At 33.0% G+C, this 27,361-nt stretch overlaps 1 protein-coding gene across 4 annotated transcripts in view; it reads left to right on the top strand.

Annotated features, from left to right (window-relative positions):
* The window catches only part of Arid4b (AT-rich interaction domain 4B), a 149,673-nt gene that overhangs the window by 82,676 nt on the left and 39,636 nt on the right, over positions 1-27,361 (top strand). For all 4 annotated transcript variants that reach the window (XM_076873068.1, XM_076873067.1, XM_076873066.1 and 1 more), the window contains exons 7-16: positions 1,846-1,937; positions 9,810-9,948; positions 13,757-13,836; positions 15,607-15,683; positions 17,136-17,290; positions 20,686-20,758; positions 22,525-22,619; positions 23,628-23,725; positions 24,619-24,862; positions 25,146-25,321. In XM_076873068.1, coding sequence (XP_076729183.1) covers positions 1,846-1,937; positions 9,810-9,948; positions 13,757-13,836; positions 15,607-15,683; positions 17,136-17,290; positions 20,686-20,758; positions 22,525-22,619; positions 23,628-23,725; positions 24,619-24,862; positions 25,146-25,321 — 1,229 coding nt within the window. The remainder of the gene's footprint in view (positions 1-1,845; positions 1,938-9,809; positions 9,949-13,756; positions 13,837-15,606; positions 15,684-17,135; positions 17,291-20,685; positions 20,759-22,524; positions 22,620-23,627; positions 23,726-24,618; positions 24,863-25,145; positions 25,322-27,361) is intronic.

Genomic DNA, 27,361 nt, shown 5'->3' with positions numbered 1-27,361 from the left:
GCATTTAATCCAGCTCTCAGCTTGGCATAAAGTGAGCCCAGAGCATTTTTCCCCCCTATTTATCTAATGGAGTACTCTGAAATTTTCACTCTTCAGAAGTATAATTAGTAGTTAAAAAGTAACTTCTAAGGACTTTCTGTTTGGCAAATATTGTGTTTGGGATGGCTTTGGTCTCTAAACAATACTTTTCAAATACCTGTTTCATTTGTACAGAGTATTACAAATAGCTCCTCTATGCTCTACCAACCTTAACAGCTGTTATTTACTTCCAGTTTCTCCCTGTGTATATCTTGGTGCTATGTTCAGAATGGAACTAGTCCATAATATCTATCAGCCTTTGTACCAACTTAATTTGAAAGATGAGGGGTTTTTTTTGCCCTATAAAAATTAACAAATTTGCCTAACTTGAGGGAATCAGTCTTTTTGTAATTCTTTATGGCTGGTACCTTTTTCTTATATATCATATTCTTTGTTGTTGGATGAATATCTAGATATCTTAAACACATTTACATATATTTTAATGGGTCATACACTTAAGATTATTAATATGCTTTCCCTTTCACAGTTCAGTTTATCATTATTTTCAGTAATGTTACCTCAATTTAAAAAATGGAAGTCAAAAATTTCTTTTTAAATTTAGCATTGTTTGTTTAGATACCTGATATTTAAATCAGAGTCGATGGATACCTTTTATTATACTCTCTTGATTATAACTTTAAGAAGTCTATACTGTGTATTTACTACATGCAATAGTTCTTCACCCTTATGTCCATCCTGACCATTTTCCCAGGAATCCCTTGTTTTCTTGGTGCTCATAAAATTATCTCCAATAGCAAAGGACACTGAAGGAAAACTAGCCTTGGAAGTCTCAAAAAGAGTTTTTTGAGATAAAAATAGTAGAGAAAGTAGGCATATTGTCAAAGTTGATATTGAGAGAGTCAAGTTTAATATCTTTGAATTGATAGCATTTTATGTCAAATCTTTTCAGGAAGTAAAGGCCAGGCAAATTGTAAGAAAATTTTTTTTGAGATATCTAATACTGAGAAAGTTAGGGCAAAAACCAACAAAACAAACAAACAACAAGAGAGACTAATTTTTTTCCTCCCCTCCTTCTGTCTTCAACCATCAGTCTTTTCCTGGAAATCATTACTTTTGGAAGGGGGTGAGGGACTTTGGTTGATGTGAACTATGCACTTGATAATAAGAAAGAAATGTTCATTTATTGGTTGACATTTTCATATGAAGTATCATGATATTAGCTGCTGAAGATTAAAGAGGAAAGGAAAATAAATTTAGAAAAACTAATGTTTTAATTTTCTTTAAAATACTTATATTTTCCAAATAATCATACAGCTTCTCTGAAGTCCATTTCAAAGCAGTTGGTGCTTATCTCCATAGTTAACTTGTGTTTGTGTTACTTGTTAATCATTTTATGAATTATAATCCCATATGTACAAGGGAAAATTTGAGCTACAGTACACACCCACCTAAGAGTTTGATGGGTATTTTACTTCTAGCATCCATATTCCCCGAGTTATTTTTTAACTTTTTCTTGTATTTTAATTATTCTGAGATGCCTGTCAACCTTCTAATAGGTAATGAGTCATCTAGACAGAAGGGCCAATTTTCTTTTTCATTTTTACCCATTAATGGTCTCATTCATCTTGATTCTAATATCTTTGAAACTAGAATTTTCTATCTTTAGGAAAGTTGTGTTTTAGGTTTTAGCCTTCCTTGGGGAATAATTTAGTCTCGCAATCTGAGCATAATCTTAAACTGATTTGGTTTAAAAAGAAAGCATTTGCAAAGTAATAACTTGTGATGGGTTTATGTTCTTACCCACAGACATTAGACCAGCTCCCACTCACCAACCCTGAGCATTTTGGCACTCCAGTCATAGGAAAGAAAACAAATAGAGGAAGAAGATCTAATCATATGTAAGTCCATTTTCATAACTGAGTTGAACCTGAATTCATTTCTCCTAATATTGTTTTAATAGTTCTTATTTTTAAATTGTAATTTGCAGAATGCTAATGAGATCAAATAGTAATTTTAGATCTAATACTGCTTTCAAACTGCTCAGCATGGGTAATTGAGCTCCTCTATGCTCTACCAACCTTAACATCTGTTATTTACTTCCAGTTTCTCCCTGTGTATATCTTGGTGGTATATTCAGAATGGAACTAGTCCATAATCTCTATCAGCCTTTTTTTGTTTTTTTAATCTCTAGTGCCTCCTTCCACGTCACTGTCTTGCTCATTCTTTAATTCTCAACAGAAGTGCTACTTGCTTTATGTAAACCGTTTTGTGTCTCCCTATTTTTTTCTTGAAACCAGACATGCCACATATTGTTGGAATATATTAAAAATAAATATTGAGTTAATTTTTGAAAACCTTCAGTGTAAGTGAATGCTTTCATTCAACATGTTGAGTCAGATATTAATTCTTATTGTGTCTGAGCATTGGAGATAGTTGGGTAGGCGCTTTCTCTAATTATTTAATTTCAGCCTTACAGCAACTCCTTAAGATAGGTTATCCTTATTAAAATTAAGAAAATAAACGTAAGAGAAACGAAATATCTAATCCAAGGAATAGAGGAAGAACCAGGACTTGAACTCACCCTTACTCCATAAGCCGTTTCCTGTTCAACTAAGGGACTCTTTCCTTAGAGTACTTCAGTTACTGCACAAATTATGTGTAATATTAAATAAATATTCATTTGAGGGAGAAAATTAGAAGACACTATTGTATTGAAAAGATACTTAATGTTACTCATTTTCCTACCATGTCTGTGATTAGTTACCACGTGAATAATTTCTCTGACTAGTGACTTAGATTACTGGTTATTTGAGTATTTTTAGGATACTCAGTTGTAATTGTTAACTTATTTATATGTATGACATTTAAAAAATGAGACAGAAAAATAAATTAAAAATATATAATAGCATTATTAGTATGAAAGACCTCTGTCATAAATATTAGCTGTTACTGTGATGTGATAATGCGTTCAGTTTTTCCAGAGGACTATTAGGTTGCCATAATGTATTCACTGAAGCACTTGGTTTGTGATATCTTTGGATGTCTCTTTGAAAATTAATGACTTTAATTATGAATTAAGATCTTATATATCACTGATCATTATAGTCTTCTTCTAGTTCTCTACTCAACTTTTTTTTGTAGACTTGATGTTTCTTTTTTATTTATTTATCTTTATGTGGTGCTGAGGATGGAACCCAGGGCCTTGCACATGCTAGGTGAGCCTTCTACCGCTAAACCACAATCCCAGCCCTTTACTCAACTTTTAATTATGATTTATGATGTCAGAGTAGTGAGTTAGGTTCATGAAATTTAAGATTATTTTTTTATTGATGATTTCTGATTATCTAGCCCAGTGTGGAACCCAGTGTGGGCTTGAATTCTAACTCTCCCACTTTTTTGCTATGTGATATTTAACAGGTTACTGAATCTTTTCATGTCTCAATTCTCACCTATAAAAATTGAGATATTAGTATTACTTATTTTTTAGATTTGTTATGGAAATTGAATTCATATCATGAGTGTGTTAATATAGTAAGTACAAACAGAGCATCTCTTATCCAAAATGCTTGGGACTGGAAATGTTTCAGATTTCAGAGTTTTTCAGAGTTTAGATTATTTGTGTAGACTGTACTGGTTAAACATCCAAAATTCAAAATGCTCTCATTTCAGAGCATTTTAGATTTGGGATGGTCACCCTGAAGTAGGTAAATATCATCATCATGTTTTTTTTTTTTGTTTTTTTTTTTTAAAGAGAGAGTGAGAGAGGGAGGGAGGGAGAGAGAGAGAGAGAGAGAGAGAGAGAGAGAGAGAGAGAATTTTTTCATATTTATTTTTTAGTTATCGGCGGACACAACATCTTTGTTTTGTATGTGGTGCTGAGGATCGAACCCGGGCCGCACGCATGCCAGGCGAGCGCGCTACTGCTTGAGCCACATCCCCAGCCCCACATCATCATGTTATTTACATGAAGAAAAAAATTCATGATGAATTGGTAGTGTATCATCTGAATTCATTATATATGAAAATATGTTTATATGCATGTATATAAAAATTCTTCTTACTAGTATTTACATCTAATAGGCAAGTATTGGTTTTTGCTGCATTATCTGTACTTTTTAAAAATATATATATATTTTTAGATGTAGTTGGACACAATACCTTTATTTTTACATGTGCCTCACATGTGCTAGGTGGGTGCTCTTCCACTGAGCTCCAGCCCTAGCATTATCTGAACTTTTAACAGCATTCACATATATTTTAGGAAAAATAGTTTTTTATACATCTCAATTTTTTTCCATTTTGAAAAAAATGTTTATAGCATACTTTAAATTTTAAATAGATATATTATGGAGTATCATTTAGACTGATGTACAAAAATGATCAAAAATTAGAATCTATAAAATTAAAAAGTCTCTTAGGTTTGTTAGCCGAGTTGTCCCTTTCTTGAATATGAGAATAAAGTATGTAGGTGCTGTGGAACAAGTTGATCTTTGCTTTTTAAAGACTCTAGCAAACATTCTAAGTCAGAGGTTTTTCTATTAAGAATCTCTGTGTTTAATGAGAGATTTGCCTTGGGATTGTATTGTACACACGCCAGGTATGAAGTCAGATAAAAGATTGAGAATTGCTTTTGTAGGGGATCAATCCCATTTTGATCTGTGATCTTATTTTGCTTGCTGTTTCTTCCCCTTTACTAGTGAGGTTGGTCGTTCTCACTGCCGAGGGACCTGAACATGTTGTGCTTGCTTAGTGTTTGGAACCATGATGTGTAAGCATCATGAACAAGTACCACAGTTTGAATTACCCACATCCTTCAATCTAATTCCTCCAACTTCATTCTCCTGTCTCTTCCAACTCATTCTCTACACAAAGTCTTAGACCTGGATCTCAAGACTGCTCATCTGACCTTCATATCTATTTTTAATACTCTACTAAAAAACATCTTCATTGTGGTTCTCTGATTGCTGTTTAAAATATATTTTTGTACAAAGATAAATAAGATTGTCTCTTTACCAGAATTCCATTGTTGTAATAATCTATCACTACCTTTGTTTTCTTTTAGCAGCTACTAATGTACATACCACCAGTTAATGTGCCCCCTGTTATTCCAGAATTATTTTTGACATATTTCATGTAATCGGCTTTCATTTATGTTCTACCTTTAATTCTAATAAGTTCACCTATTTTCTTTTTAACAATGATCATCTTCTGTCATTAATTTTTTAAAGTAATTAATTGATCTTTTTTAATTAGCATGTATATACCCAATGTGGCAGACATAATTTTGTAATGCCTCCCTTTCCCAGTTTTTTCCAATAATTTGGCTAAACAATATGTGCACTTGTAATAGTAGGAAAGCACTCTACTTGCTCTTACCTTTTTCTCCTTCAGAAGTAATGATTCTTGCTAACAAGGAATTATTTATGAGTAAATGTTTTACCCAGTGACAGTGCTAAGATTAACCTGATGAACTAATGATTTAACTTGGTATTTACAGGTCTACAAATCTTAACACATTTTTTATGGATACATAATTCACACACCATAAACTTCTCCCTTTTGAAGTATACGGTTAGTGATTGTTAGTATATTCACAGAATCACACGGTTGACACCACTGTTTAATTCCAGAAGTGTTTTTACTCCTTTATTTTGAAATGAGAATTGGATTCTAGTTTCCTTCATAACTCTTTTTTCTTTCTTATGTTTGGCAGTGTTGGGGATTGAACCCAGGGCCTCACATATGCTAGGCAAATGTTGTACTTGAGCTGCATTCCCAACTGTAGTTTCCTTCTTAATACAAATTGAGAAGAAAATTGGAACACTTTTCTTTTTTTAAATTATTCAAACTCTTTTAAGTGTATAAGTCCATATATTCCATATTTCTCAATATCTAAGACCTGTTAAACATTCTCAGTTTTCATGGTACTATATAGGCTTTTAATTTACAACATCCAAAGTACGAAATGGATATTGACTAGCCTGAAATAATAAAGGATCATTGAATTTGGAATAACATTTCAAAGACTGATCCTCTGAAATTCCTAGCCCAGTTTTTCATTTGCATCTTACCATTTGCCTTTCTTTGGCCCATGTCTTATCTGAAGTTCTTTCTAGATTTACAACTTATTTAATAGTGATGTGCAATCATTTTTGAGTATTTATTATAGTATTATGGTAAATATGAAATACTTTGTTTCCAGTGGCATCAGATTTTATTTCATAGAGGCAGAGCATTATTTTTTTAATATTTTTTTTTTAGTTGTAGATGGACACAATATCTTGGTTTGTTTTTTTTTATGTGGTGCTGATGATCGAACCCAGTGCTTCACACGTGTGAGGCAAGCACTGTACCACTGAGCTATAGCCCCAGCCCAGGGCATTATTTTTTTGTGACTCTATTAATAAGTACTTTGCCACTGAAGAAAAAGCAATGTCGGAGGTGAACAGAGACCAAGTAGACTCTTTAATTGCTCTGTCTCCTCCACCCCACCTTGCCGTACGTCTATAGTGTAGTGCTGGGCACGGAACCCACATGATGGGTAAGTGCTCTACCACTGAACCAAAACCCTAGTCTTTCTCCCTCTCTCTCACTCTCACTCTCACTCTCATATACACCCACACACTCTCACTCTCACTCTCACACACACACACACACACACACACACATATTTTAAATATTTTTAGTTTTAGATGGACACAGTACCTTTATTTTATGTATATGTGGTGCTGAGGATTGAACCCAGTGCCTCACATGTGCCAGACAAGCGCTCTGCCACTAAGCTACAACCCCAGCTCTCTTTATATATTTTTAATGCTCATTTATTTTAGTTCATCAGTTTATTGAGTACTTGCCTTACATAAACAATTTCCTGGCTATGTTCCTCTAAAAGGAAGTATGAAAGGAGCTATGGGCATAATTGTATAATTTACACTGAATGTATATATTTTTTGATTTAAGAATAAAGTCAGGGGGCTGGGGATGTGGCTCAAACGGTAGTGCACTTGCCTGGCATGCGTGCGGCACGGGTTCGATCCTCAGCACCACATACAAACAAAGATGTTGTGTCCGCTGAAAACTAAAAAATGAATATTAAAAAAAAATTCTCTCTCTCTCCCTCACTCTCTCTTAAAAAAAAAAAAAGAATAAAGTCAGAATTACTATAGTAGAAAGAAGGAAGTCTTTTCATTTATTTCATCAAATATTTATTGCTGTGCCAAACACTGTTGAAATACTTCAGATTGTTTCAGTGAAAAAAAAAATTATTTTAAAAATTCTCTGCCTTTAACCTTATATTTTCTTAATGGAGGAGTTGGACAATATGTAAATTATACAATAGTAGAGCAGGGTAAAGGGAGATGGAGGGGGTGAGCAGGTTGAAAACTTGAAGAAGGTAGGCAAGGCAGCCTTACTGAGGGGACATTTTAGACTCATGGGTATTTATCAGTTTTGAGGGGAGGATCAAAAAGACATGAGAATAAAGTAAGAGGGGCTGGAGGAAAAAAATGAGATTAGGATTTTTTCTTTTTTAAAAAAATTTAGTTTTTAGTTTGTAGTTGAACACAGTACCTTTATTTTATTTATTTATTTTTTTCATGGTGCTGAGGATCAAACCCAGGGTCTCCCAAGTGCGAGGCGAGTGCTCCACTGCTGAGCCACAACCCCAGCCGAGGATTTATTTTTAAGATGAGAAAAATAACAGTAAATTGATGTTACTGAATCCAGTAGAGGCAGAAAAAATGAATACCAGAGAGTGGAGGATTCATGGTGGGAGGAAATGTTGAGGGGAGGATAAGGATGAGGTTGATCTAGACCAACAAAGTTTTTTTTTTTTTTTTTTTTAATAACTTTGGGGTGTGAAGTCTTCATACTTGTTAAGTCTGAAGAAGCCAGAATTTTGATAGAGAAATTTGCTTGCCCGATAAAACTCAGTTTTCTATATTTTACAGATTTTCATATGTATAGTTTATATGGTGTTGGGATTTTCTAGCTTGCTAATGATATAAAGGGCATACACAAACTGATATTAGTATGAGAGTTCAGTGACTACTTTTGAATAGCAATATTGATGGTGTTAAGTTTGGTTGTGCTTTATATTTATTAGAGGGTGGAGAGATTAAAGTCATTGCCCTTCAGAATCTCTTCTACTGAAGGAGAAATCAGACTTTGGAAATCTGTAATCATTATAGTCCAAGTTGTGTACCCATATGTATAGTCTCGTGCTCTGGTAATAAATAGGCTTGTTGAGAGTTTAGGTTTCTTTCTACCTGCTTTCTAAGTGGGCATTAATCTCGAGTGCTATTTGAAATATAGGACTTTACTCTATAGCCGACTTTGCTTTGTTATTTACTTGGCTGATTGTTAGAGTCAAATTTTGTTATTCCCATGTCACTCAGATTATTATAATATTTTTTGCTTTGTTTATATTCATATTGAAATGTATACATGTAAAGAGATGTTGTAACCCCTTTGGGAAGATATCAAAGATAATTTCAGAATCTACTGGACTTGTCCCAATCAACCAAATACATGAATCACTTTAAAATTTGGTGGTGTTTTTGGTGCCATGGATGAAGTGAAGGGCTTTAGCATGCTAAACAGGTATTCTGCCAAACTCAATTATGTTTGAAGTTTTAAAGTAGTAAATCTGTTAGCAAGTTCATTGACAAAAAAAAAAAAGGTAAACTATCTCAGATGTTTTCATCATTGTATATATTCAGTGCTAGATACTATTCTGTGTTATAAAAGAGCATATTTTATATTTATTTTACATAAAGAACATATTTTCATGTAGTCAAAATTTCTTAGTGTCCTTTCTTATTCTGGGCATTTTGAGCAGTCAGTTCGAAATTTTTTTGTTAGCACCGATTGTGAACTTTCTTGCAATCAGGTATAAGGTAGAATATCTTTTTGTTTTACATTTTGTTCTGTTTTTCTTTTTGAAATTTGCTTTTTACTTTATTTACCTTGAATATTGATAACATAGCATCTGGTTTTAGGTCCTTTCTTTTTCTTCTGTCAGTTAACAGTTTTCTAATTTACTAGCCCAGTATTGTATGTTACTATATACATCTTTAAAACATAATACAAAAGAACCATATAGAGTTTATGAATAGCTATTTTTTGTTTGATACTAAGGATAGCAGTGGTGATCTCTTACAGATTGCCTCCTCTCCCCATTCTAATCTCTACTTCATAAAGATCTGCAGGTCCTTTTTTAAAATTTAGCTTTATACTGGGAATGTAATATGACTTTCTCCGGAACTCCTAAAATCTGAGATTGGGATCTAATATACATATATTTTTATTTTTTATTTTTTTTGTAGTTGTAGGTGGACAGAATGCCTTTTTTAAAATTTGTTTATTTATACGTGGTGCTAAGGATCTAACCTAGTGCCTCACATGTGCTAGGTAAGCGCTCTTCCACTGAGCTACAGATTCAGCCTGGGATCTTATATATTTTAGTGTAGTATTGAGATATTTAATAGGGGCCTTCAAATTTTGGGGGATTTGGGGTCCAGTTATTCTCATCTGTTGTTCCCCCTTAATCTTTTAAAATAGTAGTAAATAATTTTGAAAGAGTTTTAGTAATTTGATGTGCTTTTCTTTGAAGATAAACTTTGTTACTCTTTAGAAAGTTAGGAAACTTTAAAATTTGTCATTTTGTAGGTGTTAGGAAATCTGATAAAAGGTCTGAAACACTATATTCATCATTGACCTGTTTATTCTTTCTAAAGATAAATGGAAATATCTTATTTTTTTTTCTCTAGACCAGAGGAAGAGTCTTCATCATCCTCCAGTGATGAAGATGAGGATGATAGGAAACAAATTGATGAACTACTAGGCAAAGTTGTATGTGTAGATTACGTTAGTTTGGATAAAAAGAAAGCACTGTGGTTTCCAGCATTGGTGAGTAGTTTCAACATTGAAGAATTTAATTTTGAAGTATGTAATTTATGAGGAAAAGAGTGGATTTTCTTACTGGTGTTTGTCATAGATCCACAATGAAATGTTTCTAACATCAAGTTCACACAAAGATTACTTTCAAAATTGTTTTTAAGTACAATGATTTCTTGATGACATCTAAGAAAACAAAAATTTGATGATCTTAGAAGTTAGGTATATGACAATTACTTATATTGCTCTATTTTAGGTAGAAAATTAATAATGCAAACATGTAAAACTCCAAATCTACCATGAAGTATTGACTGAAAAAGAGAAAACACTTTCTTGGTTGACATCCATTTTCCCCATACCTACTGGACCAGGGCATTTGCTTAGATCTTAATCTTGCCTTTTTGGTACTTCCTGCATAATCATAACTGCAGTTACATATTACCCAGTCGCTGACTTTCTTTATAGTGAATTCTCTTATCTACCTACTCTTTCATGTTTTCTCTCAAATTACAGTTCTATAGGTTGACTATGTAGAATTTTCTATTTTCATTATCTTTCTGAAATTCTGAGAAGATAGTGCTTCATCATCAGGAGTATCCTGATTATTTGTTTTTAGTTCCATGCAGCTCAGGCAGCGATGGCAGATGACAGAAAGTCTTTTGAACTTCATTTTGTTGGTGTTGTTAACCACTAGCCTCTGTAGCAAGTTGGAGGGGTTCTGTATAAGACTTTTTGCTTTGTTTTGTTTTTCAGCAGTACTGACGATGGAACCCAGGACCTCTTGTCTGAGAGGCATGCACTTTGTCATTGAACTACTTCCCCAACCTCAGATAATTTTTCTTTGACTTTTAGAAAGAAAACACATATCCACATACCGGTATCTTTCAAAGACTTGCTTAGGTTGGCTTTCAACTAATCTTTTGGTGGGCAGCATCATAATTTTGTAGTTCTTAAGGCAGACACAGACTTTACTAACAGTCTTGCTATACTTTAATGAAGATTTAACTCTTGTGACAGTAATACATTTTTTTCATCCTTAAGGTATAATTGGATAAGGTATTAAAAGATTTTTTTGGGGGGGGGCTCGTGCTGGGGATTGAACCCCAGGATATTGTGCATGCGAGGCAAACACTCTGTCAGCTGAGCTATATCCCCAGCCTAGTTATTAAAAGTTTTAAATTTCAAGCAGGAGAATGAAATGAATAGTCAGTATCTCTTCAGAATTATCTTGAACTCTTAAAATTTGATGTGTCTAAATTTATGGCCTCTGATGAGTTTGTCTGAAGACCATTGGTTCATTTATGTCCCCCACACACTTCCTATTAATAGACCTTTCACCTGAAGACCTGTTGACTGAATTAAGGGTACATTGCAGATAACATTCTTACCTCTAACAATTACTTTGTTTTCAGATATCAACAGACAAAATGGGTCAAAAATTATTCACTGTTTTATGTTTTATTGTCCTACTAATAGTAATTAAACAAATTCCCTTAGAATGCATTTTTCTTCTGCTAAAGGCATTTAGTGGAGTTTATGTGTGTTCATGGGATTCTTTAAAGCATATTTGTTAAATGTGGCACTTTTTATATGTTAAATATTGTTCAAAATGTTTTATAGGGATTGACCCCATTGAATGAAGTAAAAGTTTTTTGTTCTTGTGTTTAATTAATTTTTTAATTTCTCGGTTGAGAATCCACTAACCATTATTGTCATCTTGTTTTCCTTTACACTGAATACCACTTGCAGAAACTTGGAGATGGGATTAAAAGACATTATTCAGTGTTTATGTGCATTTATATAAATATATGTCCATCATATGTATAAATTTTTATACATTTGCTGTTTTAATGAACTATACTTAACCCTAGCCTCATTATTATTTCTCGAATTAACAATTTTGGAGTAGAAACATCTTTCTTATGTACTATGTACTATTGTCTACAAGTGATGGCTATAATCCTTTTCAGTTTATACATTTTGTAGTCTTTATTCCAGGTGCTTAGTTCAGTGTTTGACACAAAATAAAGCACCAAATCAATGTGAGTTTTTATAAAGAAAAATAACAAGGGTGATTCTTTGGTTTGATAAATATAAATACTTTCTGGTGCCTTTATTCTCCATTCATCCGTCCATCCATCCATCCATCCAGTGTTTATTGGGTGCCTATTATGTACAAGGATTGTGCTAATAAGCCTTCACAGGTACTCTGAGTATCAGTATTATTATTTCCTTTATTTGGAGATAAGGATACTGTGAATATTAACCAGAAGAGTTAAGGTCATACTTTGGACGAATAAGTAAACTGAAAATTTAAATCCCAATGTATGTGACCATTTTCTTTGGTTTTTTTTTTTTTGTATGAGGAATTCAACCCTGGGGCACCTAAACTCTGAGGCACATCTCTAGTCCTTTTTTATATTTTATTTTGAGATAGGGTCTCACTAAGTTGCTTACGGCCTGACTGCATTGCTGAGGCTGGCTTTGAACTTGCAATCTTCCCTGCTTCAGCCTGCTGGAGTTGCTGGTATTACAGATGTGCACTATCTTGCCCAGCCATTTCTTTGTTGTTAATGTGGTAAAATTCTTTGTATGAATTCATTTTGAAAATATGTTTTAAAAACTGTTCTGTGTATCTTTTTCTCAATGATAAGTAGTTGTATATGGGTTTTTATTGAGATTATATTTAGCCATCTTTTAAAAGGAGGAAGTCTTAGCTTATTCTCCTTTTCAGTTTTCTTTACCTCATCAACTTTTAATGTTTGTAATTCAGAATATATCAGTATTCCCTTTAGGGTGATACTATTCTGTTTTTATAGCTTCACCCCTAAGATAAAACAAAGAAGTGTCTTAGGGACCAAGAAAATAACGAACAGGATAAAATATAGATTCTGTAACAAATCGAGTATGAACCCACTTACCTACACACCACTGTCAGCACTGGCCAGAGCTGTTCATTTGTGTAGATTCCATAACCTGTAGCTTATCAAGAAAAAAAATGGGTGACATTGGTTCATAGGCCCTATGTTGTAAAACACAGGACTTTTGACTTCCAGATTTCTATCTTAGAATCTAGAGTTGGGCTGAACTACAGACTTGTGTATTGGCGTGTTCATTATCTTCATTCGGATATCATTTAGCTGCCTCAGAACTTAAGCCCCAAATTTACCCCTTTGTTCCTTGTTTTCCTTTCTTGTGAATGCACTGTTATTTGCATGAGATAGGAAAACCTAGTGTCCTCTTCTATTCACCTTTTACTTCTCTAGTTCTATGGTTTTTCTCATTCATTTAATTTTCCATTGTTGCCACTTTCCATTCAAGCCACTGTCTCTTGCCCAGTGATTTCAAGAGCAAAATATTTAAGTTCTTGTCTGTTTCTTGTCTGCTATAACAGCCAAAGTGAATTTCTAAAAGGCAAATCTATGATGGCAAAACTTTGAATTAGCCTTTCTAAAGATCTTAGATTTTATCCTAGTAATTAATGCGATCAACAAGGCTCTGGAAACTCTGGATAGATTTTTACCTTAGCCCTGGTGCAGCTCTGCCTCTTTTCTCTATTCTGCTGAGAACTTTGCCTACAGCTTCATCCCCCTTTCAGCCATGCTTCTGTTTTCAACACCATCCTGTACCAAAAAACCAGTCTGAAATGTTCAGAGTTGGAAGGATGTAGAAGATCGATTTAAAGTTACGTAGGTGTGCTTAGTATTCTGAAACTAAAATTGGTTTTAAACTCTTTAAGTTTAAACTAATTTTTAAAAGGATTTAATTAAAAGGCACATTTATAACTAATATGCTAATAGTCTCACACTTTTTTTAAAAGGTGGTTTGTCCTGATTGCAGTGATGAGATTGCTGTGAAAAAAGATAATATTCTTGTTCGATCTTTCAAAGATGGAAAATTGTAAGTATCATTCATTTGGTTTGAAAATCCTATATATGCATTCCCCTCTCCAGTTTAAAATGTTAAGGGATGAGTGTTATTTCCAATGACCTTAGCTTTCATTTTTCACCATAGAGAATGTTTCAAAGAGAACCATTTTTCACATTAGAGATTTAAAAATTTAAACTGTGCTAGGGTTCAAACCCAGGGTCTTGCATGTACTATGGAAGACAATGAAAAATTAAACTACCACTGAGCTTTATACCCCAGCCCTTATTTATTTATATATATATATATATATATATATATATATATATATGTATATATTTATATTTATATGAACCAGGGATTGAACCCAGAGGTACTTAACCACTGAGCCACATCCCCAGCCCTCTTTATTTTTTATTTTGAGACAGGGCCTTGTTTAGTTGCTGTGGCTGGCCTTGAACTTGTGATCCTCCTGCCTCAGCCTCCTTGAGGGTTATTGAGGCAAATTTGATATTTTTAATACTAATAGACTTACTGATTTTCTTTATGGTTCAATTTTGTGTGATTTGTTAGTTTTTTCTAATATTTCTAGTTAGGTCTGTTGGATAACATTTGGCTTTTATATTAGTCCGGAGGATTAAAAATGGATTGCATTAGATGTATGTAACATGTGAACACAATTTGTTTCTGAATAATCCAGTTAAGGTTGGAGGCTATGGTAAAAATATATGAGTGATTGAGTTTACAGTTATTGTAGTTGGATAATGTATGGATACATGTGGGTTCATGGTACAATTCTGTCTACTTTTGTTTGTATTTGAAATTTTAAAAATAAACTGGTGTCATGGTGCATGACTATAATTCCAGTTACTTGGGAGGATTTCAAACTCAAGGCTGGCCTCAGCAACTTAGTCTCAATGTAAAAATACCAAGAGTGGGCTGGGATTGTGGCTTAATGGGAGAGTACTTGCCTGGCATGTGTGAGGCACTGGGTTTGATTCTCAGCACCATATACAAATAAATAAAATAAAAAATTTCATCAACAATTAATAAAAAATATTTTTTTAAAAATGCCAAGTGTTGGGCATACAACCTAATGGTAGATTGCTTGCCTAGCATGTGCAGGGTTCTTCAGGTTTCAATCCTTAGCACCACAATGAATGAATGAGTTAAAAAATGACATTCTATACATGTGTTTGGAGTAGTTTTCAGGCATTTGTAATTTGATTAACAGAAAAGAACAAATGCACAAAAGCTGAATGATTTATTAGAAATACATGTTATGAATATCATAGAACTTGTCCTGGTTGTGTTTATCTGACCTTCCTTATGGTCAGGGAATTCCATAAATGGCCTCAGATTGCATATTAGAATTTATTTTAAGCCATAGAACCATTGAAAAAAAATTATCAAAAGAAGATGTAGATTTAAATTGGTACAGATTCTTCTTAAACTCATTTTTATTGTTGACTTCTTTTTTTTTACAGTATTCATATATTTTTGTCATCTAAACATTTTTATTTATTACTGTATCACTCTAAATAGTTTTCAGAATTCTTTTCAGGCAGAGGTCTCTTTGATATCTGGAAACCAGGGATTTTTATAATATTTCTTAAGGCAGAATCCTCTCACAGATCTTCATATATTTTAACATGCTGTCCAGCATATGATTTGGGACTTGCAACCCTGTGTATAGTCACTTTCATTGTATGTGTCAGTATTTTCATATATTTAGTATCTTTCTGTGGTATTTAATTGACTGAACTCCTAATCTGTCTTTTCTTTTATAATTAAATAATACAGTACTTCAGTGCCAAGAAAAGATGTTCATGAAATTACTAGTGACACTGCACCAAAGCCTGATGCTGTATTAAAACAAGGTAAAGATAATCTTGGAATGAATTGGAACTACCATAAAAAAGGGCTCAAGTGTTTTTGAAGATTATGTTTTATTTTGTTTTTAAATCTTTTTGAAGTTATATCCTTAATTATATTTGATTCTATGTGATTTATACTTTTAAAATCTTTTTTTGGGGACGCCTAGTATTAGGGGCAGTATTCTGGAAAAGTGGAGAAAACTGTGTCATCAGCTCTTGACTTTTCTCCTAGTAAATGAAGTATTTGTTTCCATAGTTATAGAAAAAGGAATCAAAGTAGTTTTGATATGTCAACTTTCAGTAACGAATGGAGGCTCCAGTAGTTACATTTGATTGAGGAATATGCTATAATTGCATTTGTTACTTCATTGTTTGGCCTTGTAAATATTGTTATTTTGTCTTCGCCCTTATACATCAATTCAGTAATATGCTGTGTAATCTGCCTTAAAATCATTGAGATTTTATGTTTTGTAATTAATTTCCATGTATTGTAAAAGGAGAAATGATTGTGTCTAGCTAAGTTGAAGCTAATTGTTATACTTAGATTTAACTGGAAATGTAGAGAACATTTATGGTCAAAACTATTTAGTAAACATTGGATAAAATATTGAATGACTGTGTTAAAGTTGTTTTCAGTAGACAAGCTTAATATCCGTTTGAGAGAAGAAAACTGTTTCTCTTGTATTTGTTTGAACCTGATAAACCTTCCAATGATATCAGTTTTGCTTTCTGTGTACAGTGGATACCATTGGCCTTAATTGAGCAGGACTGCATGAACTGTTTCATGGAAAAGCTGCACTCAGGACCTAGAGCTCAGCAAACAGCAAATACTTTGTAGCAACATAGTTGTGTTTATTTTTTTTATCTTTTTTTTTTTTTTTTTAATTTACAGTTGTAGATGGACAGCATGCCTTTATTTGTTTAGTTTTTTTTTTTTAATTTTTAATATTTATTTTTTAGTATTTGGGACACAACATCTTTGTATGTGGTGTTGAGGATCGAACCCGGGCCGCACGCATGCCAGGCGAGCGCGCTACCGCTTGAGCCACATCCCCAGCCCCTTGTTTAGTTTTTTTATGTCATGCTAAGGATCGAACCTAGTGCCTCACACATGCTAGGCAAGTGCTGTAACACTGAGGTCCAGCCCCCTATTTCTTTATCTTGTTAAATATTCTTAGAGAATGTCAGTTAGCTTTATTTCTTTATCTTGTTAAATATTCTTAGAGAATTTCAGTTGGCTTAAATTCTTCAAATCAATGTGATGGATATCATTATCCAAAGTACATGTATGAAGACACGAATGGTATGAATATACTTTGTATACACCAGAGATATGAAAAATTGTTCTCTGTAATATGAATTGTAATATGTACTGTTGTCATATATAACAAATCAAAATTTAAAAAAAAAAGAAAAAAATTTCTCCAGTTCACATATTTTATGATCTTCTTCCAGCTTTTGATCAGGCACTTGAATTTCACAAAAGTAGAACTATTCCTGCTACCTGGAAGACTGAATTGAAAGAGGATAGCTCTAGTAGTGAAGCGGAGGAAGAAGAGGAGGAGGAAGATGATGAAAAAGAAAAAGAGGATAATAGCAGTGAAGAAGAGGTAAATAAAGACAGTTGATGCTTTAAAATTCCAAATAACAACTGGTTAGGTCTTCACATGAAGTCATTAATCACGTAAATATTTTTAGTATTAGAAATACTTCATAGGGCCTGGGGATGTGGCTCAAGCGGTAGCACGCTTGCCTGGCATGCGTGCGGCCCGGGTTCGATCCTCAGCACCACATACAAACAAAGATGTTGTGTCTGCCGAAAACTAAAATAAATAAATAAATATTAAAAAATTCAAAAAAAAAAAAGAAATACTTCATAATAAAATTATATTTGTGAGATTCATCATAATCGAATTGTTTGCTTACCTTAAAGTAGAAGTATGATCTCCTGACATTAAATATATTTAGTATAGATATTCTGGTAATTCAGTAATGTCTTAATCTTGCTGTGGTTTTGGTTTGTTGGATGATTAATGAAATATCACCTAATACTTCAATATGTATTTCACTGCCATATACCCAGGACAGCTGTCACTTCTTGAGTTTTTACTGAAATACCTCAAAAATTATAAAACATTTTTCATTATTAAAAGAAAAATCAATAAAATTAAAGTGAATATTTCTTTGATTCACATAATCTTAAATAATCTTATACGAATGGGCAGCACCTATGCGTTTTTAGCTCTTGGATCCATATCCATGAACTAAAATCTTAAATTTTACTGTAATTGGTGCTTTAGGCCTAGCAGTGACTGACTCTCATTAATGGTTTTCTAAACAACTTTTTAAAAATCATTTGAGTGGTGCAGATAGTGACAGGTAGTATTTTTGACCATGAAGTGTGAACTGTGTTTAATGTGTTTAGAAAATTAAGGTAATTTCTGTTAGTATATAATATTTTTGTGACTTATGAAACATGCCCTTCATTTGTAGAGACTACTAATGAAATAGGACTCTTTAGGAAGTTATATTTTAGAGTATAGTGACCTGATGCAATGGATAGTGTAAAATTTGTCTGCTTCAGTCTATTTCCTGACGTCTTTCTATTTAATAAGCTAAATGAGCAGTCAATTTCTTGCTTAAAACCTCCCACGTGGCCTTTTGCTACTGCAAAAGTAAAGCTTCAGTGTAGAGCCTCTTTTTTGGTACAACCCCAGCCATTTTTTCCTTGTCACTTCTCTTGCTACATTCTTCCCCTTTGAACTTTATGCTCTAGCTATGTCAAAGTGTAGGGACCTTGCTGCATCTCTGCATATTGCAGTACCTCTGCCAGCACCACTTTTCCTTCCTTTTCTTAGTCTCTCAGCACATTTCTGTTCAGTTTCCAAAACCCTGTTTGTGCACATTTTTGTGTTTCATTTTTGTTAATGAAAACCTTCGAACCATTGCTTTCCTCCTTTCCCCCAGGAAAGGTAATCACTCTAAACCAGTACTTTTTCTTGTACATATCTTTGCTACTTATGTGTATGTATACATACATTATATATATTTAGGTTAATAGTCTGTTTTTTATTTTTTGGTACTGGGGTTTGAATGGTTGAACACCCAGGGTTTTAACCACTGAGCTACATCCCTAGCCCCTTTTTTTTTTTTGAAACGGTCTGAGTTATTTAAGGTCTCACTACATTATCGAGACAGAATTTGAATTTGTAATCCTCCCACTTTACCCATTGGAGCTGCTGGGATTACAGGAGTACGCTACTATGCCTAGCTTGCCATTTTTTTTTTTCTCCCCTGCTACTCCGTAAGCTCCTCAAAGATAGGGGGAGAATCCTGTCTTTCTCATTTTTTTGTACTTAGTGTTTGCCATGGTGCATAAAATTAATGGATGACTGATAAATATTAGTTACCAAATCTTTTGTTGCTAGGTTTGTGTTTTATTATAGTTGTGTGTGTGTGTGTGCATGTGTGTGGTTTTTTTTGGTAATGGGGACTGAACCCAGGAATATTACTTTCCCAGTTCATTTTAATTTTTATTTTGAAATAGTCTTGGTAATTTGCTGAGGCAAGCCACAAATTTGCAGTCCTCTTTCTTTAACCTCCCAATTCACTGGGATTACAGATGCATACCACTATGACCAACTTAAAAGCAAATCTCTAGTTTAAGAATTTTCTCAAAAACTTCACTTAAATATTTTTGAATAGGAAAAAGTTTGGCAGTTTAAGTCAAATATTGTACCCCACAGTGTTTTAAGATAATGTTTAAAAAATAGACAACTCTGAAATTGTTTTTAGTTACCTTACCAAAACCCAACATATGTGTACTATGAAAAATAACACATTTGTTATAAGGATATCATTGATTTTTCATTTTTTTATTCTCTGTCCAACTACCAATGAGAAACCTACTAGTTAATCATCATGTGTTTCTTCTTTTAATTTTAATTTTTGAATTTGCCTGCCTTTGGTATATTAGTTTTTAAAATTAAAGGGCAAATTTCACTAGAACAATGACATTAGGTACATGATTTTCCAAACTTAACAATGCTGTATTTAGATTTGTTGAGCATATCAGTTGAATATCCCACCATATATATCAGTTGAATATAACTACCATATGTATTTCAGCTGGAGTAACTGTAAAGTCTGGCTTTACTGTTTGAATACTTTTTTTTTTGCAGTTACTCCTAATCATGTTCTGTAATGGTAGCTCCATAGCTTATTTTTTTTGTATTTGATTCAGCACCTAGTACAGTGCCTACACTTACAGGTGCTCATTAAATGTATGTTGAATGGATGAAAGTCATTGGGTTGGTGAGTTCCTCAATCTTACCTACTACCCTGCTCCTTGCAGGTTGCTTCAGGACCAGCTCCCTACTGCCACAGCCCTTGGCCACAGCAGCAAGAAGCTAGTCCCTCCCTTGTAATTGATAAATCGGGGAACTATTTTATTACTTGAAGATTTCCCTAAGTCTGAATCTTCAGGTATTGTAGATCAAGTTTGTTCCCCACTTTACTGATTATATAAGCTTGAAGTACTATACAGTGGGGCTGCCTATAATGAAGAATACTTGTAGTAATACCTAATGGGACCCATATTTGTATAGTTCCTTGAGGAGTAATAATAGAGTCAGATATGGCCCGATTTAATGTAAGTAAGAGTAGGTCTTCTTGAGTCTGTGACCCTGATTTGAAGAATAGCTCTCTGGTCATTTAAAAAAAAAAAAAAAAAAAAGTTCATGAACAATCTTTAGTGTCTTTTCTTTCATGAGAATTTATGTTTGGAAATCTATTGATACCTTTTAGGACATATTCCTCTGTACAGCATAAAATGTTTAGACATACCTGGTTTTGGACAGCTTAGTATTAAGAAATATATTTTATTTATTAAAACACTTGAAATATTTTAAGGAGTATTAGTTTTTGGTGATGGCAGGATGTCTGCTTGTATTATTAAAATGCTGAATTGGGGAAAATAATATTTTTCTTCTGTGATTAAAATTAGGAAGAAATAGAACCATTTCCAGAAGAAAGGGAGAACTTTCTTCAGCAGTTATACAAATTTATGGAGGACAGAGGTGAGTGTTTTTGCTTTCATTCATCCTTCAGTTTGTAGATTTCAGTGAGGTAATTAATATATTGAAAAAAGGTATTCAGCTTATTAAGCCTCATGTCATGGCTAATTAAGACTGTGTTTTGACTGCTCGTATTAAAACACTTGGCACAGAGCTTGTCATATTGTAAAAAAGAAAGGACCATGAAGAATTTGACTGTATGTTGGCAGATTTTGTCCAGATTTTGTCCAGTTCCCCTCCTATAAGTGTCATACTGAAGAATCATTCATTATCTTATGGAAGAGCAGCAGCATGGGAACCATGGCACCATTTAAGCATCTGCATAAAGGATTTTATTAAAATGTCTCCTCCAAATCAGTTCAATATACCTAGGTGTGTGTGTATGAGAAGAGAGAGAGAGAAATGACACAGGTAACGTGGCCCTCATGTCTCCTATGAACAAGCCACATAGATATAAGAAGAGAATTAAATCCTTCATAGAGAGCCAGAAATACAAAAAGGATCATGACTTGGTCTCAAGGTGAGCCTTGGCTCAGCTGATTGTAGCTACCTAATGTGGAAAAAACTGCAAGGATGAAAGGAAGAGGAGTGGGTGCTAACCTTTGAAAATTTATAGTGATGGCCTCGATCTTCAGTAGTGTCCTTGTTTACTCTTGCTTCTTCACTTGACCAGAGTTTACTTTCTCCTTTGCTGGAAAGATTCTAGAAAGGTAGAAGGGAAAGGCAGAAGAATTTGTAGCTGGAAGGAAAGGAGAAGATGAGTGTGATAATATTTGGAAGTGCCACACTACTCTGGGAATTAATGTTTTCTAAATCCTTGTTTGTAATGCTGATGTGTAACTGGGTCTATATGTCTTCTTTTGTTCTAATAAATGATAATGGCTACCCTAATATGGGTAACTTTTTATTCATCAATAAAAAGTGTTTTTTTTTTATTCCTGTTTTCTTTTATTTGAATGGAGGCTTGGCCCAAGAATATGCTTTTTCTTAGGCTTTTAGGTAAGATATATTACAAACTGAAGAATGCAAATAAAATGTGGTGTTAGAGAAGAGGATAAAATAAGCCATCCATTTTTGGAGAGGTTCATAGATTGCAGTCCATCACTATATTGTTAATCTCCTACCATTTTTTTAAAATTTTGTTTTAGTTGTAGGTGGGCACCATAATCTTTATTTTATTTTATGTGGTACTATGGATGGAACCCAGTGCCTCATGCATACTAGGCAGTAGCTCTACCACTGAGGCACAACCCCAGCCCCCTCTACCATTTTTTAACAGTTTAGAGTTTAATGTAGTATCCTTATCCTGCATTTTCCTGTGTTGGAATGAATTAAGACTGTTTAGCTTTACTGTAGAACCAGTATTTACAATAGAAGTGAATTAGTAAATATAAATAGAGCATTATATAAATTGATATAATTGTGAAGCAGTTCCTTATCAATTATCTCAGCACTTTTCTTAGTTTAGCCAAATCTTGCTTCCCTTATTTTTAAAAGCTTGGTTCTGACGGCATTTCAGTTTGTTTTACTTTGAGTATATGCTTTTTTTTACCAGAAGGGAGATGATGTAATGAAGTTTTTAAGGTTTCAAAATTCTGATATACAAAAACTGTAAAATTGTGACATGGGTTTAAGTATGGTTATCCTGTCTTGCAATAACAAAGGAGATTTTTTTTTGATATGAATATATGTGTATTATTTGAATCTTTGAGACTTTAGATAAAAAAATGAAGCATAACACTAATATATTTTTTTTATTTCTGTAACAGGTACACCTATTAACAAACGACCTGTACTTGGATATCGAAATTTGAATCTCTTTAAATTATTTAGACTTGTACACAAACTTGGAGGATTTGATAATGTAAGTATGGTTTTGTCTTCATGCAATATGCTTTCTCAGGTTTCTGCTCTCATTAAAATTATTTTCTTTTAATAAAAATGCAAGAATATAAGGAAAAGAAAATAGAAAGTACAGTTTAGAAACAAGGAACTTTCATCCTCGGGTGAAATAAAAAATTTTTTGGCTTGTTTTGACACTGGGTATTATATGTTGCTTAGGCTGGAGTTCTCCTATCTTAGCCTCCTGATTACTTTGGATTACAGATTTGTATCACTGTACCTGAATTTTTCTTTTTTCATGTTTTTTAAAAATTTTTTATTCTAGATTTGTTATATATGACAGCAGAATGCATTGCAATTGACATTACACACATTGTACCTGAAATTTTAATTTAAAAAGTCTTCAAAGTGAGCTTTCTGAGTTTGTCAGCATTTTGTGAAAGTCCTGTGCATATCTCAATCATAGCATGACCATATAGTAGAAACAGTTTCTATAATTCTTTGTCATTAGACTTGTATATTTCTTGAGCGTACAGATCCTTTTTAATATTCTTTACATTTTTAATCTTTTTCACTGTGCCTGCTATAGATAGAAAATGTTTGTTGACTTAAGGAAATAATTCTAAGGTTGCCATGATGTGTGGTATTCGTCCAAATAAGAATATTCTGTAAAGTGCTTTACTACTTGTAATAGAACTTCTTTGATTTATTGGCTTTTAAGTTTTATGGGACTTGTAAGTCCTTTAAAATTATTTTTCTCTCTTTGTTACAAATTTTGTTTTGCAACCTGGATACTTCCATGTTTACTATAAACAGGTTTATTTAAAAGTCTTATGGGCCAGTATTTCAACATTTGTAAGTCTATCAGATAATTATTTATTTGTAAATTCAAATTAGAATTAATCATGTTTGATATATTTCATTCTTTTGAGACTAGAATCAATAAAAACATAATTATATGCTGTATCTATCAAAATATTACTATATTCATATTAAAATTTGGAAATTTTCATTTCACTTTGTCTTTTAGATTGAAAGTGGAGCTGTTTGGAAACAAGTATATCAAGATCTTGGAATCCCTGTCTTAAATTCAGCTGCAGGATACAATGTTAAATGTGCTTATAAAAAGTAAGTGTATCTGGTATAATTATTCAATATTTACTGTAGAAAACAGGATTAAATTTACCAATTTAACTGAAACTAATTACTTCATCGGAGAAATCAGAAATTTTTTACTAGAGTAATCCTGAAAGTTTTTGTGGTCAAGGACATTTGTAAAGTACTACATATAGGTTAGAAAGTTAATACTCTATAGTAAGATAAATCTAGGTTTGAATCCTAATGTTTTTTTTTTTTTTTAAATTTTAGTTGTAGATGGACACAATATTTTATTTATTAATTTTTTTATGTTGTGCTGTCAATCAAACCCAGTGCCTTACACATTTGAGGCAAACGCTCAACCACTGAGCTGCAACCCCAGCCCTGAAACCCTAGTTTTGAAAGTTATTATCTCTTTGTGTCCTTTGACCATTTATTTGTTCTCCTAAGCCTTAGTTTCTTCATTACTACTATTTGCCTCTTAAGATTACTGTTTATTAAATGAGATTTACTGATTGGCCCAATTTTGTTGCACTTAAGAAATCTCAACAAGTAGATGATGTTACTAATATGTCTTATAGCTGTTATTGTCACTTTTATTATATTTAAGATTATGAAGGTCTTTTTTTACTGTTTTTTTTTTGGGGGGGGGGCAGGGGGGTAGTGCTGGGGATTGAACCCAAGGCCTTGTGCTTGCAAGGCAAGCACTCTACCAGCTGAGCTATATCCCCAGCCCATCTTTTTTACTCTTAATAGTTGCTTTTAAATGAATTTTTTTCTTGTCTATTTTGATTGAACATATTGAAAAGAACTAAAGAGAATAAATTGGCTTGTTATATGGTTTTATATTTGAGAGCATAAACAAAAGATAGGAATGCATGTTAAAGAAATCTCTACACTAATATTTTATCTTATGTTTCCAGGTACTTGTATGGTTTTGAGGAGTACTGCAGGTCGGCTCATATTGAATTTCAGATGGCATTGCCAGAGAAAGTTCTTAACAAGCCATGTAAAGAGTGTGAGGATGGAAGAGAAATGAAAGTTAAAGAAGAAAATGAAATAGAGATCAAAGAAGTGAAGGTTGAAGAGGAGAGGAATGTAATACCAAAAGAAGAGAAGCCTACTGAGGATGACATTGAAAGAAAGGAAAATATTAAACCCTCTCTGGTAAATCAGAAATTGTTGATTGTCCTTTGCTGCCTTTGGTATATATATTTTTTCATAATATTGTACTTTATTGTATACATTTCCCTTATGTACTACTCTTGAATATTTCTGATTATATTTTTAAGAATGAAAGTAGTTTTTAAAAAATGACAGGAGTTTCTTAAATGTTAAAAAATAACTATCTTGATTAGTATTGGTAGTTCTTGTTTCTGACACTTAAGGTGATGGCTTTGGGTTGAAATTTTTTACTTTTGTTTGTTTAGTTCCTCTGATCTTTTCCTAGGGAAATAAAAAGAATTTATTAGAATCTGTACCTACACAATCTGATCAGGAAAAGGAAGTTAACATTAAAAAATCAGAAGAAAGTGAAAATCTGGAAGATAAAGACACTGATATAAATAGGATAGACGAATCCCTCAGCATAAAGGTAGAAGCTGAAGAAGAAAAAGCAAAATCTGGGTAAGAAATTTGTTTTTGGTTATGATGTATTTTGGCTAGATGAATTCTTCTCCTTTGATTTTTAGGTTTATATGTTGAATCTAAATTGATTGACAAAGTATGGAATAATAGTGATTTGCATTTATTAAGAAAACAGCGTTTGCCTCTTTCAGAGACCAAAATAACGTTCATTTATAGAAAAAGATCATGTTTTTGATCCATTCTTGCTCTCATCATGGAAATTTATAAATATTTTTAGTTAGAGAAAAGTACTGTTTATTGTTTTTTTTTTTTTAAACTGCGTTAAGGTCTGTTGAATGACCAGATAATATGAACTTAAGACGATACCCTTCTTGTGTTCTGTGGATGGTTTTTTGGCTATAGATTTGGAGAGTATGTATTTCTTGAGGAAAAAAAAAATGGAAAAAACACTATAATAATAATAATCTTCAAAGGCCAAAATCATTGTTGTGTTCTATATGATAGAAGCATTTACTTGTTTTGATCATTTTGGGATAATGAATTATTTAATAATTTATGGACAGGGGCCCCCTAGATTTAAGAGGTATCCTTTGGCATTTAATTTTATTTCTGAGGTTGAAAAAACATCAGCATTGCCAGGTGTGCACTCCTTTTAATTCCCGTAATCCCATCAGCTCATGAGCTAAGGCAGGAGGATCGATAGTGGGACCCTCTCAAAATGAAAACAAAGTCTTGGGCTAGCTCAGTGGTGGAGCATCCCTAGGTTTAATCTCTAGTACTACAGACGAAATGTAAAACACAAACATGATTAAGCACATTCATTTAAATAAGCACAATCAATTTTTTTAAAATGATGTTAGTATTTTTCTTAAATTTATCTACAGCATACAAACAAGGAATTAAAAAAACAAAAACAAAACTGGGCCTAAGGGGATAGAATAAGAAGTACTTTTTTATTATGCTTGTTATATTTCTATACTTGAAGTACATCTTACTGCTGTTGAAGACTATTTAACTATTAAGAAACTTAGTGAAATTGAGCCTTTTGCCTAAAATATCTTGATTATTTAGACTTCTGAAATTTTCGTGGCAGTGAACATGGAAGAAAACAAAGTGGGGTTTAGATGAATATAATAAAATGTTTGTTTATTATACTTTGTTATATTTGTGTATAGGTGTATATGTGAAGTTCTTACTTTTCCTAATAATTATTTCAACTAATAAGAAATCTAGTCAGGTTTTAACTTTTTGCCTAAAAATCTTAAATCTGTAGATGTTTTTGGAACATCTATTTGTAAGGCACATTAGTAAATCTGTGTTTTTCTTCGTCATCATTAATTGTTTTCAGTTTGGTATCTTATTTTTTTTTTTTTTTTAAGTTGTATATAGACTCAAAACCTTTATTTGTTTTTATGTGGTGCTAGGATCAAACCCAGTGCCTCACACTGGTGAGGCAAGTACTCTGCCATTGAGCTATACAACTCCAGCCCCTGCTATCTTATTTTATAGATCAGGTTTTTTTTTTTTTTGTTTGTTTTATTAATCCCTTTAATTCTTAATCTGTATGACTTTTTTGGTGCCTGTAATGTAGTTCTGTGCTGCATAACAATTTTAAGGTCAAAGATGGTCCCTTTATATTATAATACAGCCTAGAGTCCATCCTACATAAGGATGCATAAATATACTGTGTGATTCTTGCACAATGATGTAATCACCTCATAACTGACACGTTTGAATTGTTTTTTTTTAAAAGCAACACTTGCCTTATATTCATAACAGAAACAATTTTCCTGAGGTGGCAGCCTAAATATGATAAATATTCTTTAAAACCATTGTGTATTATTATTACTGATACAGTAGTTGCCTCCACTCTTTGGGGACATGTCCCAAGAACTCCTAGTGGATGCCTGAAACCTTAGCTACCACTTAGTGACAACATATTTTACTGTTTTTTCTTATGCCTTACAGCATTGCCAGATTTAGTCTGTCCTTTCATATTTTATGTCCTCGTATCTTCTTTGAATCACTGCTGTTTCACTGAGTGTCCATTTTAAAGTAAAATACAGGTTACTTGAACCC

This window comes from Callospermophilus lateralis, chromosome 13, assembly GCF_048772815.1.
Source record: "Callospermophilus lateralis isolate mCalLat2 chromosome 13, mCalLat2.hap1, whole genome shotgun sequence".
NCBI lineage: Eukaryota > Metazoa > Chordata > Mammalia > Rodentia > Sciuridae > Callospermophilus > Callospermophilus lateralis.
Note: the sequence above shows the minus strand (reverse complement) of the source record. Positions and strands in the feature narration are given on the sequence as shown.